The sequence below is a fragment of the Schistocerca piceifrons genome, chromosome 1, assembly GCF_021461385.2.
Source record: "Schistocerca piceifrons isolate TAMUIC-IGC-003096 chromosome 1, iqSchPice1.1, whole genome shotgun sequence".
NCBI lineage: Eukaryota > Metazoa > Arthropoda > Insecta > Orthoptera > Acrididae > Schistocerca > Schistocerca piceifrons.
This window is the reverse complement of record NC_060138.1, coordinates 395666703-395687786: the sequence shown is the minus strand read 5'-3', so window position 1 is coordinate 395687786 and position 21084 is coordinate 395666703. Positions and strand designations below refer to the sequence as shown.

Here is a 21084-nt window from a genome sequence, read left to right as displayed (position 1 = left end):
TAGTAGATGTTCTACAATCCAGCTTTAAAATAATTCACTTTTCCTGTTCCCAAATCACATCTGTGTATAAGGTCTATTGGTCTTATCAAATGTGATACTTTTTCTTTTGTATTCCGGACCTCTTCTTGTGTAGTTTTTCATCCACTCACTCCAACTACTTAGTGGTACTCACCAGTTATTGTTTTAGCCTTTGCAAGGTAATCAATAAGAGGAATCCCTTTAGTATTCCAGAAACATTAGCTGTAAGCTTTCCTACAGATGAAAAACATACTTCACCTTTTTTGAAGTAGGACAACTGACTTCCATCAACTGCTTTGCTGTTCTGTTTCTGGTGGGAAGTGGGCAAACATTGTCTCATCTATATTAATGTATCTTCACATGAAATTAGTGAGATTTATTTTAAATTTATTCATTTGTAACAGAGAAATTTGTTATTGTATTTAATTTGGTGGGTGGTTGACAACTGTAGCTCCAGTTTTTCACAAAGCTGTCACATAGTTATGTCTTGTTGTGAAATGTATGACACTATTTAAGTGTTTTTCTTCTTTTGTTGTAACTTCAGTGTGTTGTCCACGCCACTTAGTGTCATCTCCATAGCTGTGTGAATTAGGTCTTGATTTATGGTATTTTGTCTTGTGACATCCTATACTGTCAGCTATTTCACATAACTTTAATGGCTAATTGTCCAGTACATTATTGTGCACTTTCTTTATGTTTTCATCTGCGGTTGCAGTTTTGGACTGTTTTCATACAGATCATTTTCAAGATAAGTATGGCCATGTTTGAGTTCAGCTGCCCATTTCATAAATGTTGGAAATGTAAGTGAGGTGTCTTCCGATGAATTTTCGTTAGTGACAAACAGTCCAAAATTATTAATTTTGTGATAACAAGACATTTTAGTTTATATATTTTGTGGGGCAGCAGAGATAATGATAATTTAGTAAGTTTATGGTTGGTTGTTATTCAGTTTGCCATCTTTCTCACTCGAGCCTGGCAACTAAATTTATGGTCAGCCAGAAAACGAAGGGAAACGTACTGACCTTAGTTTCCAGTCTACACAGCCACATTCTGGTCCAGCCCACTGAAAGAAAAGTTTCTATTCTCCTTCTGCTTAGCGGGATCAGGACTATGATTTTAAATGAAAGTATAAACTTCTATTTAATACTTATATTGAGTGAAGTTTCTCATGTACAACACTTGGAATTCACAATGTTCAATTGAAAATAAATCTTTCTATTCTAACAACACAACTAGCAGTTAAGAGGCGACCTCTATGGTATGTTCCTACCAGATTATCTTTCGCCCTGACTAATAATAAAAGTTTGCAATAAATGTTCAAAATTAATGCTCGCCATAAATGTGGAAATAATAGTCACCACTTGCCAAGCGGATTTGTAATTCTCAAGGACGGCACACCAGCAGTTACATTGGTGAATTCCAAGCAATCCATTTTTACCACAAATACGCGATCCGTCACAGTCCACCTCTGACGTCATCCGAGGCAGAGCGCAATCCGACGTTTAACAGACATGAATCTTACAGTGACTGAGTGCGAAGTGAACCTTACTGCTGCCTCTCAGGCTGTATTTATATAGGTGCCGGAGTGGACGGCTGAGGGAACATATGTTGTCTACGGCTTTCTGCGTACTGCAGCAGCCTCCAAACGACTGCTTTCTTCGACTCACAATCTTTAATAACAGTTATAAATTAATTTAGAAACTTCTTAATTTTTAAACTTATTCAAATAAGTTATTTGAAAGCACAGCTTGCTTGAATGAAAATTTTGCCTTCTAGAATTTTTATACTGGAACTAACGGTAGATCGTCACTTCTGGACCATACCTTTACTAGAACTCGTATTGGCTGTTATTAACACTACAACTCTAAAATTTAGTATAGCTCTATTAATTGGTAGGATTTATCATCTGCTTTAAACAAAAATTTTTATCATTAAAATTACAGGTACTTAATTTACTACAATTGGGTATATTTTTGTTACAAAATTGGTTTTTACTTAATTACTGAAAAACTATAAGAGGTAGTTTAATGAGGTCTCTCAGTTGTGATTTTTGGGGTGAACCAAATTTTTACATGTCTAAGTCCAATTTTAGCGCCTTTGATTTTTCCTAAAATGTGGATTCCAGTGTTAATTTTTTGTTCTATGGGCTTGAAACTTGCACCACTTATTTATAAGCTCTGTATGCACATTCTGACCAAATTCTGGCTTTCTAGCTTTGTTATTTAGTGCACTTAACTTTCTCTTAAAACCACCATTTTACATAAACTATTAAGTATTAAGTGTAGGTACATAAAACCTTACCAGAATGAGATTTTCACTCTGCAGCGGAGTGTGTGCTGATATGAAACTTCCTGGCAGATTTAAACTGTGTACCGGACCGAGACTCGAACAGCAGAGTGAAAATCTCATTCTGGAAACATCCCCCAGGTTGCGGCTAAGCCATGTCTCCACAATATCCTTTCTTTCAGGAGTGCTAGTTCTGCAAGGTTCGCAGGAGAGCTTCTGTAAAGTTTGGATGGTAGGAGATGAGGTACTGGCAGAAGTAAAACTGTGAGAATGGGGCGTGAGTCGTGCTTGGGTAGCTCAGTTGGTAGAGCACTTGCCCGCGAAAGGCAAAGGTTCCGAGTTCGTGTCTCAGTCCAGCAGAGAGTTTTAATCTGCCAAGAAGTTTCATAAAACTTTATATTTGGAACATTATTATTCTAAACTATATTTTAACAAAGTTTTCAATGTAAATTTTTAATTTCATACTTAATTGTGGTGCAATACTTGCACGCTACACACGATGCATTTAGGTGATGTGGCGCTACTGTCATGAAAAAATAATGTGGAAATAATAGTCACCACTTGCCAAGTGGATTTGTAATTCTCAAGGACGGCACACCAGCAGTTACATTGGTGAATTCCAAGCAATCCATTTTTACCACAAATACGCGATCCGTCACAGAACTGGAGTAAATCCCGGCACACTTGCTTGCCTCTGTATCTTACACACGATACAGTGCTTGCTTTGCTTCAATTTGACTGCAGAATGCACACTGCTAATTAAGAAAGGGAATAAAGAAACAGAGCTTCTGCAGATTTTATTTCATTCATATAAATACCAACTGTGTGAAGCTGAGAACCCTTTACTTTATCATTGTATGTTCTTACCCTAGTGTTGTGCAGATTTTTAAGATTCTTCAAATTATGGTATTCTGTATGTGCAGAGAATAAGTAAATGAAATCGTATTAACCGTGGGTAGTGTGGTCATCATATCTGTCTCATGAATGTAATTATTAGTGGCTCTTAAAAATTGTGTGAAACAATTGTCAAATCTTACTGACCAGTGAGAAATTTGGATTCAGTACAGGTGCAACATTAAGACAGTTATAAAACTAAGTAATAATAATGACTGTATATGAGTAGATAACGTTTCATGTAACAGAGGAGGGCTTGGTCAACAGACAGGGTGATAAAATTCTTACTTTTTGAGCATAGTTCTTCAGAGCTCTTTATCTATCCCTGGTCTTTCTCTCTCTCTCTCTCTCTCTCTCTCTCTCTCTCTCTCTCTCTCTCTCTCGTCCACCTCTCTCTCTTCCTTCCATGCTTGTGTGGAATTATTCCTCATTGGAGAGGCTGATCCACTGAGTTTCCTACACTTGGTGGTAGCTAGTATGAAACTCTACCAGGGTTCTTATTGAAAACGTGCATTTTTAGTGGAATTAAATTCCTCAAGAGTGATGTTGCCCTAATAAGATGCTGTGTCCAGATATTGTAGAAGAAATTTCTGGTATTTGTTTGATGTGTGGGGTTTTATGAAGAATTTCAAAATATTTCTCCAAATATCGAGCATTTATTTGACATCCTCCACATAAAAACCCCCAGAGAGCAGTGGGGAGCTACCTTCCAAGAGCCTGTCATCCGTTAGTTAGAGCAATATCATATTGAGTTGCTGCTCATTGTCTAATTTCATTGGCCATGAACAATTTTACATACTGTTTATGTTATATTGACTCTTCATAGTTTTATTTATGTGGTTCACTTCTCTTAGAGTGCTTTTTCCTCATCATAGCTGTGTGAACTAGGCCTGGATTTACGTTATCAATTGGATGGCCAGCTGCGTCAGCCTCTAGTGCGACTGTTGCGTGAGACACGAGAAAAATTAGTAGATGCTGTGAAGATGCGTGCTGTTGAAGACCGTTGGCGTCCAACTAACCTGCAGAACAAAGCAGGTCTACAGCGTTTCTTGCAGGAAATGTCCGAAATCGGGATTGAGAATCTCGAGTCACAGGTAACAGGTAACTGTGTTTTCTGGCATTTCCTTGAAAGCTATATTTACTTTGTAATCAGGCATATTATATATTAATAAATCAGTTTGTTGTGCTACAAGGGCTGTAAATAAAGTAATGAAAATGTAGTGCATACACTCACAGGATACTTGGCATGCACAAATAGGTTATGGTAGCAGTCAGCAGGTGTTGTTATTTGATGTGTAGTATGTATTTGAGGGGCATCCAGTTGAGAGAGTAGTTGCTGTGTGGCACTGAAATGAAGAGTGTTGATTTCTCTACTCTAAAGTATGTTTTCAAAAGGTGGTCAATATTTGTGGATTAAAGTCGAGATTGCTCTTGGCAAAAATGCATCAGAATGTTGTCAAGTATTAAGTGAACCCCGCAGTGAGAATGTGTTACGATCGCCCTATCATGTCACATGATAACTTACATTACCTTGTCAGAAACACAATGTCAGGCTTTTATTGCAGTTGTGGCATCTCACCAGAGATGAATCGTTATGTCTTTGACCTGTTTCCAAAGATGAGCTCTTCCGAGGCCGCCGATCACCTGATGCGGCATTTTTACTCTGCATAGTAGGGCACTCAATATTTACAGCCCTTGTATTTTACTATGTGTTCTTTTTATATCATTGGTTCATTGCCTGTCTGTGTATTATTGCTAAGCTACTGCATGTGAATTATACTTTCTGTTAGATGTACTCTGTTAACCTACATTATTATTTGTCTAATTTTGGCAACAGCCTTGCCAAGCAGTGCAGCACAGAGAAATGAAAATTTAGGGCAAATATGAATAATGTTTGATTATAACACACATAGCTTTTATTATTTCTTTAAATCAGTTAAATGCAGCTATTGTGACATGTGCATTATCAGTTTAATCTGAATTATATGACACAACTAGTGTATACACCATGGGTAATAAAATTGACCAACTGATGTCACAAAGACATTAAACAGTAGTTTAGAAACCAATGTTTTATCGTGATTGTAACCTGTGGAATGATAAGTTTTGTCAAATGATACCATAGTCAAATGATACCATAGTCAAGTGGAGAAATGCAGTGAACTCGTTGACTGAATTTTCTCTCCTCCCTCTGTGTGTGTGTGTGTGTGTGTGTGTGTGTGTGTGTGTGTGTGTTTGGGGGGGGGGGGGGGGGTTATTATTATTGTTACATCTTTAAAAATTGTAATATTTTAAATGATTTCTTAGACTTGGGGTCTTTGGTCCCAGGTTCAGATGCAGCCACTACTTAAGTTTTGAATAAAAATCATCAGCAAAGGTGGCCGAAGACTTCCAGCATAAGAAGTCACCCTCCTTTAGCCAACAGTCTTGTCAAAGAGAGCAGAAGAACAGACAGAGATTCAGAGCACTCTATTGCCCTTGGTATGGGAACTGCCCATAAAAGGTGAAAGAATTGGTAGTGATCAACGGCATGAGGATGCAGAAGACAATGGAATCCATTACATTAAAGACACATGGTGTGTATTTGGAGGACCTGTGGCCTGTAATTGAAAAAGTGGTATGATAATCTCTTCATTGGCAAAAGATTCTGGATTAGTCCCCCATTTGGATCTCCGGGATGGGACTGACCAGGGGAAGGTGAGAAAGAGATGGAATAACCAACAAAGGGATAACATTCTACAAGCCAGTACATGGAACACCAGAAAGCTAGAAAATCTGAAATGGGAGACGCAAATGCTCAATCTAGATGTAGGTGGGATCAGTGGAGTAAAATGGAAAAAAGAAAGAAGATAATGATTTCTCGTCAGATAAATATAGGGTAATATCAACAGCTGCAAAAAAGTGGTATAAAGGTTGTAGGATTTGTTATGAATATGACACTAGGGCAGAAAGTGAGTTACTGTGAACAGTTCAGTGATAGGGTTGTTCTCATGAGAGTCGACAACAAACCAATGCCGACAATGAAAGTTCACATATACATGCTGATGTCATAAACAGAAGATGAAGGGAAGGAGAAACTGCATGAGGATATTTGACGGTAATTCTTTATGTAAATTGAGATAGAAATATGATAATTATTAGGTATTTGAATGTGGTTATAGGGGAAGGAATAGAAGAAAATGGGCTTGGCAGCGAGAATATAGAGAGGAGAAAGACTAATTGAGTCCTGCAATTAATTTCAGATGGTATTAACAAATGTTCTGGTCAAGAATCACAAGAGGAAGAGGAGATATATGTGGATAAAACCTGGAGACACAGGAAGATTCCGGTGGATAACATCATGGACATACAGAGATTCCGAAATCAGAAATTGGATTGTGAGGCATACCCAGGATGAGATATAGACTCAGATCACAATTTGGTAAGAGTGGACTGGAGTGTAAGACAGTTGTCTGCAAGAATCAGTGAGGAAGGAAGTAGGATAACAAAGTACTGTAGAATCATGAGACATGATTGAAGTTCACTACAGATGTGGGTACTGCAGTGGGATAACCAGTGTAGTCAGTTCAGCTGAAGAGGAATGGACATCTCTGTAGAGGGCAGTCACAGATGTTGGAGACTCAGACATAATTACTAGGATGCTAATTCTGAAGAAAGCTTGGGTAAAAGAAGAAAAGAAATACCATACTTCCATTGATTTATGAAAGAAGAAAATGGAAAATGTTCAGGAAAAGACGGAATGAAATAAATAGGAAGTGCAGGGAAACCAAGGTGAAAAGGCTGTAGAAAAAATGCGAAGAAATGGAAAAAGAAATGACCGTCAAGAGGACTGACTCAGCATATAGAAAAGTTGAAACAACCTGTGGCAAAAATAAAAGGAAGGGTGGTAACATTAAGTGTGCAACAGGTACTCCACTATGAAATGCAGAGGAGAGAGCGTATAGGTGGAAAGAGCACATTGAAGACCTCTATGAGGGGGAGGACTTGTCTGGTGATGTGATAGAAGAAGAGATAGAAAAAGAGACAGGAGTCAATAAGCGAAAGATAGGGGATACAGTATTAGAATCAGAATTTACACTGAATAGCCAAAGAAACTGGTACATCTGCCTAACATCATGTAAAACCCCCTCGAGCATGCAGAAGTGCCACAGCATGAAGAGGCATGGACTTGACTAATGTCTGAAGTAGTGCTAGAGGGAATTAACACCAATGATGTCCATTAATCCATAAGAGTACAAGGGGGGCGGAGATCTCTTGTGAACAGCACATTGCAAGGCATCCCAGAGACGCTCAATAATGTTCATGTCTGGGGAGTTTAGTGGCCAGCAGAAGTGCTTAAACTCAGAAGACCGTCCCTGGAGTCACTCTGTAGCAATTCTGGAAGTGTGGAGTGTCGCATTGTCCTGCTGGAATTGCCCAAGTCCATCGGAATACATAATGGACAAGAATGGGTGCAGGTGATCAGACAGGATGCTTACGTACGTGTCAGCTGTCAGAGTCATATTGAGGCGTATCAGGGGTCCTATATCACTTCAGCTGCACACACCTCACGTTATTATAGAGCCTCCACCAGCTTGAACAGTCCCCTGGTGACATGCAGAGTCCATGTATTCATGAGGGTGTTTCCCTACCCGTACATGTCCATCCACTCAATAAAACTTGAAAAGAGGCTTGTCTGACCATGCAACATGTTTCCAGCTATCAACATTCCAATGTCAGTGTTGACGGGCCCAGGCGAGGTGTAAAGCTTTGTGTCTTGCAGTCATCAAGGTTACATGAGTGGACCTTTGGCTCCAAAAACTCATATCGGTGAATGTTTTGCACACTGACACTTGTTGGTTGCCCAGCATTTAAATCTGCTGCAATTTGCAGAATGGTTGCACTTCTGTCATGTTGAACGATTCTTATCAGTTGTCGTTGGTCCCGTTTTTGCAGGATCTTTTTCCGGCCACAGCGATGTCAGAGATTTGATGTTTTACTGGATGCCTGATATTCATGGTACACTCAGGAAGTGGTCATACGGGAAATTCACCATTTCATCGCTACCTCAGAGAAGCTGTGTCCCATCGCTCATGCGCCGACTATAACACCACTTTCAAACCCCCTTAAATCTTGATGGCCTGTCATTGTAGCACCAGTATCCGATTTAATAACTGCACCAGGCACTTGTTGTCTTATATAGGTGTTGCTGACTGCAGTGCTGTGTTCTGCTTGTTTATATATATCTCTGTGTCTGAACACGTGTGTGTATACTGGTTTCTTTGATGCTTCAGTGTAAAAGAGCTTTGGAAGATTCAAGGTCAAATAAGGCTGAAGTGATGGATAACATTCCACTAGAATTTCAAAAATTATTGGTGAAGTTGGCAACCAAATGACTAAATCAAGTCGGCGTATAGAATGTAATGAGATTAATGATGTACCATCAGACTTCTGGAAAAATATCATCCACGACAATTCCAAAGATTGCAAGGGCAGATAAGTGTAAGAATTACTGCACAATCAGCTTAACAGCTCTTGGACCCAAGCTGCTGACTAGAACAGTATACATAATAATGGATAATAAAATTGAGGAATTGTTATATGACAGTCAGTTTGGCTTTAGGAAAGGTAAAAGCAGAGAGACAGTTTTGACATTGCCTTTGATAGTGGAAGCAATTCGGAGAATGCTCAGGAAGCAAAGGCAGTTGCGCTCGCGGCACAAGAAAGATTGGGAGAATGAGGACAGGCAAAAGTTAGTAGAGATTCGTGCTGCTGTAAAAAGAGCAATGCGCGAAGCATTCAACCACTACCACCGTCATACCTTAGCAAAAGATCTTGCTGAAAACCCAAGGAAATTCTGGTCTTACGTAAAATCGGTAAGCGGGTCGAAGGCTTCCATCCAGTCACTCACTGATCAGTCTGGCCTGGCAACAGAAGACAGCAAAACGAAAGCTGAAATTTTAAATTTAGCATTTGAGAAATCTTTCATACAGGAGGATCGTACAAACATACCACCATTTGAGTCTCGTACAGATTCCCGTATGGAGGACATAGTGATAGACATTCCTGGGGTTGTGAAGCAGCTGAATGGGTTGAAAATAAATAAATTGCCAGGTCCTGATGGCATTCCAATTCGGTTTTACAGAGAGTACTCTACTGCATTGGCTCTTTACTTAGCTTGCATTTATCGCGAATCTCTTGCCCAACGTAAAGTCCCAAGCGACTGGAAAAAAGTGCAGGTGACGCCTGTATATAAGAAGGGTAGAAGGATGGATCCTCAAAATTACAGACCAATATCCTGAACTTCGGTTTGTTGCAGGATTCTTGAACATATTCTCAGTTCGAATGTAATGAATTTCCTTGAGACAGAGAAGTTGCTGTCCATGTATCAGCACGGCTTTAGAAAGCATCGCTCCTGCAAAACGCAACTCGCCATTTTTTCACATGATATCTTGCAAACCATGGATGAAGGGTATCAGACGGATGCCATATTCCTTGACTTCCGGAAATTGTTTGACTCGGTGCCCCACTGCAGACTCCAAACTAAGGTGCGAGCATATGGGATTGGTTCCCAAGTATGTGAGTGGCTCGAAGACTTCTTAAGTAATAGAACACAGTACGTTGTCCTCTATGGTGAGTGTTCATCGGAGGTGAGGGTATCATCTGGAGTGCCCCAGGGAAGTGTGGTAGGTCTGCTGTTGTTTCCTATCTACATAAATGATCTTTTGGATAGGGCGGACAGCAATGTGCGGCTGTTTGCTGATGATGCTGTGGTGTACGGGAAGGTGTTGTTGAGTGACTGTAGGAGGATACAAGATGACTTGGACAGGATTTGTGATTGGTGTAAAGAATGGCAGCTAACTCTAAATGTAAATTAATGCAGATGAATAGGAAAAAGAATCCCGTAATGTTTGAATACTCCATTAGTAGTGTAGCGCTTGACACAGTCACGTCGATTAAATATTTGGGCGTAACATGGCAGAGCAATATGAAGTGAGACGAGCATGTAATCACAGTTGTGGGGAAGGCGGATAGTCGTCTTCGGTTCATTGGTAGAACTTTGGGAAGATGTGGTTCATCTGTAAAGGAGACCACTTATAAAACACTAATATGACCCATTTTTGAGTACTGCTTGAGCATTTGGGATCCCTATCAGGTCGGATTGAGGGAGTACATAGAAGCAGTTCAGAGGCGGGCTGCTAGATTTTTTACTGGTAGGTTTGATCATCACGTGAGTGTTACGGAAATGCTTCAGGAACTCAGGTGTGAATCTCTAGAGGAAAGGAGGTGTTCTTTTCGTGAATTGCTACTGAGGAAATTTAGAGAACCAGCATTTGAGGCTGACTGCAGTACAATTTTACTGCCGCCAACTTACATTTCGCGGAAAGACTACAAAGATAAGATAAGAGAGATTAGGGCTTGTTTCCCTTGTTCTGTTTGGGAGTGGAACAGGGAGAGAAGATGCTAGTTGTGGTATGAGGTACCCTCCGCCATGCACCGTATGGTGGATTGCAGAGTATGTATGTAGATATAGATGAAGAAAAATCAAAACACTGTTATAGCATTTACCAACATAAAAAGAAAAAAAATGACAATGAAAAATAGTGCAAGGTGCTCTAAACTTTTGAAAAAAGTTGGAGTAAGCTGTAGGGAAAGGTGGGCAATATATCTAATGAAGAAGAACCAAGGGGGAACAATAAGACTGAAGATCAGGAATGAAGTGCTTGGATTAAAAAGCGTGTAAGGCAGGGATGCAGTCATTTGTTACTGCAGTGCAATCTATACATCAAAGAAGCAGAGACAGAAAAAAAAAAAGTTTTAAGAGTGGGATAAAAATTCAGGAAAGGATAACAGTGATAAGATTCACTCATGAAATTGCTATCCTCAGTGACTGTGAAGTAGTATTGCGGTATGTGTTGAGTGGAATGAATAATCTAATGACTACACTAATGAGAAGCAGCAGAAAAGAGAATAGTGAGAAACTTAATATCAAAATGGTGGACACAAAGAAGACAAAGTTAAGGAATTCAGCTATCTTGGAAGAAAAATAACCCATGGTGGATGAAGTTAGGAGATAAAAAGTGGACTGGCACATGCAAAGAAGGTATATCTGGCAAAGTGAAATATGCGTAGACCTTAATTTGAGGAAGAAATTTCTGAGCAAGCATGTTTGCAGCTCAGTATGGACAGTGAGAAAATCAGAACAGAAGAGAATCAAAGTGTTTGAGATGTGGTGCTACAGAATAATGTTGAAAATCAAGTGGACAGATAAGATAAGGAATGAGGAGGTTCTCCACAGAATTGGTGAAGCAGGCAAAAACCTTGACAAGAAGGGACAGGATGAAAGGACGTGTGTTAAGGAACCAGAGAGTAACCTCCATGAATTACATAGAGTTGTAGAGGATAAAAACTGTAGTGGAAGACAGAGATTAGTATAAATCCAGCTAATAATTGAGGAATTAGGCTGCAAGTGCTGCTCTGGATTGAATAGGTTAGTGCAGAAGAATAATTTGTGATGGGCTGCATCAGAGCAGTTACGACTGATTGCTCAAAAAAGGAATAATAAAAAAAAATTCCTGTCCACAATTTTTATGAAATTATTAATTGAAAGTGATCAGTTACTAGAGAGAATGTGTAAGAATGCAAATAATTTAGATTTTACACACGTTGTTATATAAATTATCTGCAGATACTGATAAATTATTAATGGGCATGCAGGCTGAAACCAGCAGATTGTGATAAACTAAAAAATACACCCTATTTAAAGTTCCAAATATGTTAAGAAAACTGCAAGTTTCCCATCTGTACACCTTCTTTTAATACATTTGTTATTATATGTTCTATCGTATGTGGTTTTTAACTGATTTTTTTTTTCACTCACTACACTAGTAATTTGTACCTACAGGTTTCTTCATGACATCCGGCAGCCTATTTGAACAATTTATCTATGTTTTACACTAGTCTGCTTTTGCCACAGTACAGTTTTTATATTTTTGTACTAATTCTGCCACAGTGATAAGATTTGATTTTTATTGTGTTTGATATGAACCTTATTATGTATGGATTTGCATTGAATTTTGAAAATGTTTTCTTTCACTCTGTCTTGCTGGATCTAATAACAGTGTTTCAACTCTGAAACTGGTAACTGTTCTTCTGTTTCTGTAGTTGGTACAGAAAAATAAAAAATTCAGCAATTTTACCAGTTATCTATCTAATAATAATTCTTGTTTCGCTTCTCAGTGCTGATGTTTTGTTCCTTTTCATTCTGTTATCCTCTCTCGTCTTTGTAAAAATTAGTAGCTTGCTTCTATTCCCTCTGAAGTGACAGAGAGAAAGTAGTGAAATTTTTTGATTCTTTCTTGTCTTTCATGACTAGTGTAATTAGAGATTGTTTTTGCATTGGGAAAGAATGTTCCATTATCACACAGAATAGAATAGTACTAACATCTGTATCTGTGCTCTGAAAACCACAGCAAAATGCATGACAGAGGATACAGCCCATTGTACCAGTTACTATGGTTTATTCCCATTCCATTCAAATATGGAGCACGGGAAAAAATGATTGTTTGAATGCCTCCATGAGTGCTGTAATTATTCATATCTTACCTTCACGATCCTTATGTGTGCAATAGATAGTGGGTTGTAGTGTATTACTAGAGTCGTCATTTAAAACAGATTCTTGAAATTTTGTTAGTAGGCTTAATCAGGGCAGTTTAAGCCTATCTTCAAGAGTCTGACAATTCAGTTTTTTCAGTATCTCTGTGACACTCTCCTACGTTCAAACAAACCTGTGACCGTTTGTGCTGACCTTCTCTGTATACGTTCAATATCACCCGTTACACACACTTGAGCAATATTCTAGAACTGTTGGTTGTATGAGGGATGATGCTGTGGTGGGGACATAGATATTAGGTTGACAGTGGTGAGGATGGTCACATGCCAGCCTGGACACATATTCCAGCAGATGGCTCCCAACAGAGAGTACTGGGATGGCCAATGGCAGTGCACAGTACGACTGATAGCCTCTGCATGTGTGTTCACCATCTGACGAGCAGCATAGCTGCATCTCTTGCTATTGATTTGCATTTCTGTGCTATTGGTCACTGAAATTTGGCACTTTCATGCCTGTGTAGTTTCTGCTCTGATTGATCATAAATAGGAGGCTTCGGTCACAGTCTGAGCAGTATGTTCGCCATACCTGAAGATGTCAGGTCAGTTGCGCCAATGAAATATTGTGGAATTTTCAAGACAGCATCCAAAGTCTTGCCAAAGAACCGTATATACATTCTAGAACCTTTCACACAAGTGATTTGTAAGCAATCTCCTTTGTAGACTAATTGCACTTGTCCAGTATTCTGCCATTAAACCAATGTCTGCCACCTGCTTGACCCATAACTGAGCTTATGTAATCATTCCATTTCATGTACGTGCAAAGTGTTGCTCCCATTTATTTTATGAGTTGGCTGATTCCAGCAGTGACTCTTTGGTATTATAGTATTAGAATGCTGTGTTTTTTCAGTTTTGTGAAGTACACAGTTTTAAATTTTTGAACATTTAAAGCAAGTTGCCAATCTTTGCACCACTTTGAAATCTTTTCAAGATCTGACTGAATATTTATGCAGCTTATTTTGGACAGTACTTCACTATAGATAGCTGCATCATCTGCAAAAGCCTGTTTGTACTATTAATATTGTCTGCAAGGTCATCGATATACAATGTGAACAGCAGTGGTCCCAACACACTTCCCGGGGCACACCTGAAGTTACTTCTACATCTGACAATGACTCCATCCAAGATAACATGCCATATCCTCTCTACCAATAAGTCCTCCATGCAGTCAGAAATTTCACTTGATAGCACATTTGATCATACATTTGATGATAAGTGTAGGGCTGGTACTGAGTCAAATGCTTTTAGAAAATTGAGAACTACTGCATCCAAATCTTTCATTATGTCATGCAAAAAATTTGTCATTTGGGTTTCACATGGGCAATGTTTTCGGAATCTGTGCGGTTAGCATGGAGGAGGTCATTCTGTTTGAGGTATCTTCATTGTGTTTGAGCTCAGAATACGTTCTAAGATTCTTCAACAAATAGAGGTCAAGTATACTGGACGGTAGTTTCGTGGATGACTTCTACTAATTTTGTTACAGATTAGTGTGACCTGCATATTTTTCCAACAACTGGGTAACATTTTTTGTTTGAGGGATCTAAGATATATTTAGAAGCGGGGCTAACTCAGCCACAAATTTAGCATAGAATCTGATAGGTATTCCATCGGGCTGTGGAGCTGTGTTCAATTTTAACTATTTCAGCTGTTTCTCAACACCATTGACACTAATACTTATTTCAATCATCTTTTTGGTGATAGGAGGATTCAGTTGGGGCAATTCTCCTGAGTTCTTTTTGCAAAGGCATGTTTCAAAACAGAGTTAGCATTTCAGCTTTTGCTTTGCTACCCCAGGTTTCAGTTCCTGTCTCGCTCGCCAGGGACTGGACTGAATGCTAACTTTGGTGCCACCAAATAGCCTTTACATATGGCCAGAATTTATTTGGTTTTTGTGGAAGATCATTTGACAATATCCTGCTTTGTAGTCATAAAAGGCTTCACATATTACTTTCTTGACAGCTAAATGTGTTTCATTCAGCATCTCTATCTATAGTCCTATGCTTTGTTTTATGCCTATAATGCAGTAGTCTCTCTTTTCTTTAGAGGTTTCTTTACAGTGACTATACCACAGAGGGTCTTACCCATTATGAACTGTTCTACCGAGTACATATCTATCCAGTGCATGGTCAACTATTCTTTTGAACTTGAACCATATTTCCTTTACTTGTTCCTGCCCTGTGCTGAAAATTTCAGATTTCTCATTGATGTATGACACTACTGATTTTTTATCTAGTTTACTGAACGCATATATATATTCTGCTTGTTTTAGTTTTCCTTTGTACTTTGGTAATCATTGCTGCTACAACTACATCATGGTCACTGACACCACTTTCGACGTGTACATACTCAAATAGATCAGGTCTGTTTGTTGCCACTGGTTCCAATATATTTCCATCATGAGAGGGTTTCTAAACTATGTGTTCTAGGTAGTTTTCAGAGAAGGCATTTAGTAATGTTTTACAGGATATCTTATCACATACACCACTAACAAAACTGTAATTACCCCAATTGATTGTTGGATGATTAGTCTCCACTGATGATTACAGTATGATTGGGGAATTTACAAGTGAACTGAAATTTTCTCTAAAGTTTTTGTTTACATCAGGAGATGAGTGTCTCTGGTGGATGACAGGATCCAATTATCATTTTATGCCTACCCCGATACTGAGTCTTGTCAAAACAATGTCACATGCAGTCTCAATTTATATCTTGGTGGATTTGAGTTTCTTGTCTACTGTGACAAATACACCACCTCCATTTTCCATTTGCCTATCCTTTTGATATACACTTATATTTCCCCCAAAAATCTCACTGCTGTTAATTTCAGGTTTCAACCAGCTCTCTGTACCTAGTATTATGTGAGGTTCACTGCTTTTCAGGAGTGTTTCAGACTCTGGCAATTTGTGCGAATGCTTGTGCAGTTAACCATTAGGATTATTTCTTTTGATCTTATACTGATACTTCTGTGTTTTCTACAGATATTGTTATCTGTATTGGCTGAAGAGTCACGTAACCTAAAAAACCCTGGCATGCACTCCACTTAGTCAGCCACCTGAGAAGCAGCCTCTGATCTGTAGTGCACACGTGACCCATTTAGGGGGACCCTACAGTTGTCAACCATATGGTGCAATTCCAGGAAGTTGCAGCCTATCTTGTCACAGAACCTTTGAAGCCTCTGTTTCAGTCCTTCCACTCAACTTGGAACCAAAGGCCCACAATCAATTCTTGGGACAATACTGCAAATTGTGAACTTTGTTGAAACTCTATGCGCAAGGCTTATCTTCTCAGCCTTCTATGCCAGTTGTTGAAATGACCCAAGTATTATACCTCAGAGCCCAGATGACAGGCATCATTTGTTGCAACATGTGCCATGATCTGTAGTTTGTTGTCCTGTTCCCTCAGTGGTTGCAGTAATAGCCTTTTCAACATACCAAATGAGGCTTCCAGGCATACACATCGAATGCACCTGGTGTCCTTTCCTGTCCCTTGCTGCATTTCCCTAAGAGGTAACATCATTTGCCATACATTTGAACTGCCAACAATTAATAGACCCCTGACCTTTTGCATTGCCTCCTCTTTACTCTGGACAAAATGAGAAAATGCATTATTAACCATCAGCCCTTTATAATAAACCTATATGTGTACTGATTTTGGTCATAGAGCATCATCACAGGCCGTAAGATAAAAACAGATCAGATGATAGCATATTTCGTGTTCCTTATGGGCTCACATAACATCAAAGCTATTGTATGAAAGACCACAGTCAATAGTAAAGTGCAGCACTTACAATAGTAACACAGTATCACAGTGATTAATACGCTAAAAGAATAGTTCAGTGTGACACATGACTAGGATGCTGTCAAATCTTGCATTGGTCATTGACATGACAGGCAGAGGCAGGATGAACAAGAGACACAATTTTAATACATTTCATTGTGGTCAGATTGTGGGTGCCCAATACATGGGACACACTCTCTCTGAGGTTTTGCAGGCAGAAGGCTTTTCACATGCCATCATATCACGGGTTTACTACCAGTACCTCGATTTAGGTGCAAGTGCTGCCACTAAAAGTCTGTTGGCATGGCGGCAACGTGATAATGACAGTAATAGTGATGAAGAGCAGGCTGAAGTTCAAGAGATTAGTCGCGAACAGTCAATACACAAAGAAGTAAGATACTGAAGTACTAAGAAATGAAGAGAGACACTTGAAGTTCTCTGAGGCTATACATAGTGCAATAAGGAATAGCTGTACAGTTGAAGAGGAATGGACATCTCTAAAAAGGACAGTCACAGAAGTTGTAAAGGAAAACATAAGTACAAAGAAAGTAACTGTGAAGAAAGCATGGCTAATAGAAGAAATACTTCAGTTAATAAATGAAAGAAGAAAGTTCAAAAATATTCAGGGAAATTCAGGAATACAGAAATACAAGTCACTGAGGAATGAAATGAATAGGAAGTGCAGGGAAGCTAAGATGAAAACTTTGAAGAAATGATTGTCGGAAGGACTGACACAGCATACAGGAAAGTCAGAACAACCTTCAGTGACATTAAAAGGAAGGATGTGAAGGAATCAACTGCCCCTTACTTATTGACAACATTATATCTTGCCTCACACAGGTCGCAGCAGGTACTATCGATAGTCAAGCACCCAGTATGCCAGAAAGTATTCAGTGTTGAGATTCTGAGCAAGTAAGTTATTGACTGCTAAGCGAGCAGGGTGGATTTTGGCAATATGGCCAACTGCTTTTACAATTGTTTAATGGCTGACCTCCAGCAAATACATAAGTGGCGTTAATTGAGTGATTTGTTTAATGTGTTTAAGTGTCTATTTGTGCACCATGATTATGCGACAACTGTGCCAAGACAAAAGATATAGAATATTAACAGCAAAGTATGTACTGATTATTGCTACCTGACATCCTAATTACCTTTGTTGGATTTGGTACGAAACAATTCCTGTGCAAATATTAACTGATCAGCCTTTAACAGTTGCACACTGTCAAACCATTTTAAAATGTTAGGCTATAATCCACTAGTCAATAATGGTGGGTTTGATAGGGAGAGTTTCAGGTGGTAACATAAAGAGTGGAACGGGAATGCCACTGTTAAATGCAGAGGAGAGAGCGGATAGGTGGACAGAGTACATTGAAGGTCATTATGAGGGGTAAGATTAGTCTAATGATATAGAAGAAGAAATAGGAGTTGATTTAGAAGAGGTAGGGGATCCAGTTCTAAAATCAGAATTTAAGAGAGCTTTGGAGGACTTCAGATCAAATAAGGCAGAAGGGATAGATAACATTCCATCACAATTTCTAAAATCATTTGGAGGAGTGGCAACAAAAAGACCATTCACATTGGTGTCTAGAATGTGAGTCTGGTGGCACAGCACCTGACTTTTGGAAAAATATCATTCACATAATTCTGAAGACTGCAAGAGCTGACAAGTGTGAGAATTATCACATGTAAGCTTAAAAGCTCATGCATCCAAGTTGCTGACAAGAATAATGTACACAAGAATAATGTACAGAAGACTGGAAAGGAAAATTGAAGATGTGCTAAATGACAATCAGTTCGACTTTAGGAAAGGCACAGGCACCAGAGAGGCAATTCTGACCCTGCGGTTGATAATGAAACCAGACTAAAGAAAAATCAAGAAATGTTCGTAGGATTTGTCGACCTGGAAAAAACTTTTGGCATTGTAAAATGGTGCAAGGTGTTCAAAATTCTGAGAAAAATAGGAGTAAGCTTTAGGGAGAGATGGGTAATATTCAATATGTACAAGAGCCAAGAGGGAATAATAAGAATGGACAACCAAGAACAAAGCACTCAGCTTAAAAAGGATGTAAGACAGGGATGTTCTCCCCCCCTCCCCCCACTGTTCAGTCTGTACATTGAGGAAGCAATGATGGAAATAAAAGAAAGGTTCAGGAGTGGGACTAAAATTCAAGATGAAAAGATATCAATGATGTGATTCGCTAATGACATTGCTATCCTGAGTGAAAGTAAAGAAGAATTACATGATATGTTGAATGGAGAGAACAATCTAATGAGTACAGAATATGGATTTAGAGTAAATTGAAGAAAGACGAAAGTAATTAGAAGTAGCAGAAATGAGAACCGTGAGAAACGTAACATCAGGATTGATGGTCACGAAGTAGACGAAGTTAAGGAATTCCGCTACCTGGGCAGCAAAATAACCAATTATTACGGACTGAGCAAGGATAACATCAAAAGCACACTAGCCTTGGCAGAAAAGAGCATTTCTGGCCAAGAGAAATCTGGTAGTATCAAACATGTGCCTTAATTTGAGGAAGAAATTTTAGAGAATGTACATCTGGAGCACAGCATTGTATTGTAGTGAAACACGGACTGTGGGAAAACTGGAACAGAAAAGAATCAAAGCATTTGAGATATGGTGCTACAGGTGAATGTTGAAAATCAGATGGACTGATAAGGTGAGGAATGAGGAGGGTCTGCACAGCTGAAAAGGAGAAGGGACAGGATGATAGGACATCTGTTAAGATATCAGGAAATGACTACCATGGTACTAGAGGGAGCTGTACAGGACAAAAACCATAGAGAAAGACAGAGATTGGAATACATCCAGCAAATAATTGAGGATGTAGGTTGCAAGTGCTACTCTGAGGTGAAGAGGTTTACTCTGTGTTGGGGGTTGCCGGTTAGCATAAGTCCAGGAACACTGCCATTAGCCGATGAGTCACAATAAACGTCAGTACAAGCTCAGCATTGTCAAAAACCACAAAATGTGATACATTCAATTTGCCAACAAAATATATTTCCTTTCAAGCAGGGGGCACAGGTTTTCTCTTATGGGGGATGTTAACAAAAGATGAAATGGTGCCTGAGTTATGTCTCCCATCATCTCTCAGCGGTGATTAATGCAGAAACCTACTGTCCAATCATATACATCGCTTGCAGAAACTTGCAGCTGACCAGTTCTTTCAACAAGATAATGCACCTCTCAGTTGTGTTAGATTGGCTTAAGGGACACTTCACGGACATGAGGATCACCGTATCTCAGTCATGTTGTTGTTGTTGTGGTCTTCAGTCCTGAGACTGGTTTGATGCAGCTCTCCATGCTACTCTATCCTGTGCAAGCTTTTTCATCTCCCAGTACCTACTGCAACCTACATCCTTCTGAATCTGCTTAGTGTATTCATCTCTTGGTCTCCCCTATGATTTTTACCCTCCACGCTGCCCTCCAATACTAAATTGGTGATCCCTTGATGCCTCAGAACATGTCCTACCAACCGATCCCTTCTTCTGGTCAAGTTGTGCCACAAACTTCTCTTCTCCCCAATCCTATTCAATACTTCCTCATTAGTTATGTGATCTACCCATCTTATCTTCAGCATTCTTCTGTAGCACCCCATTTCGAAAGCTTCTATTCTCTTCTTGTCTAAATTATTTATCGTCCATGTTTCATTTCCATACATGGCTTCACTCCATACGAATACTTTCAGAAATGACTTCCTGACACTTAAATCAATACTGGATGTTAACAAATTTCTCTTCTTCAGAAACGCTTTCCTTGCCATTGCCAGCCTACATTTTATATCCTCTCTACTTCGACCATCATCAGTTATTTTGCTCCCCAAATAGCAAAACTCCTTTACTACTTTAAGTGCCTCATTTCCTAATCTAATTCCCTCAGCATCACCCAACTTAATTAGACTACATTCCATTATCCTTGTTTTGCTTTTGTTGATGTTCATCTTATATCCTCCTTTCAAGACACTGTCCATTCCATTCAACTGCTCTTCCAAGTCCTTTGCTGTCTCTGACAGAATTACAATGTCATCGGCGAACCTCAAAGTTTTTATTTCTTCTCCATGAATTTTAATAGCTACTCCGAATTTTTCTTTTGTTTCCTTTACTGCTTGCTCAATATACAGATTGAACAACATCGGGGAGAGGCTACAACCCTGTCTTACTCCCTTCCCAACCACTGCTTCCCTTTCATGTCCCTCGACTCTTATAACTGCCATCTGGTTTCTGTACAAATTGTAAATAGCCTTTCGCTCCCTGTATTTTACCCCTGCCACCTTTAGAATTTGAAAGAGAGTGTTCCAGTCAACATTGTCAAAAGCTTTCTCTAAGTCTACAAATGCTAGAAACATAGGTTTGCCTTTCCTTAATCTTTCTTCTAAGATAAGTCGTAAGGTCAGTATTGCCTCCCGTGTTCCAGTGTTTGTACGGAATCCAAAATGATCTTCC

The 21084-nt window shown here is 39.2% G+C and overlaps 1 protein-coding gene across 3 annotated transcripts in view; it reads left to right on the top strand.

The window, feature by feature from the left end:
- LOC124787031 (exocyst complex component 8) overlaps positions 1–21084 on the top strand; it is a 111024-nt gene that overhangs the window by 75405 nt on the left and 14535 nt on the right. For 2 of the 3 annotated variants that reach the window (XR_007015968.1, XM_047254308.1), the window contains exon 11: positions 4074–4292. Coding sequence is in view for 2 of the 3 variants with exons in the window: in XM_047254308.1 (XP_047110264.1) it covers positions 4074–4292 (219 nt within the window). In the remaining variant the exon portion in view is untranslated. Of the gene's footprint in view, positions 1–4073; positions 4300–21084 lie in introns of all 3 variants that reach the window. The other variant, XM_047254307.1, reaches the window with a different exon arrangement.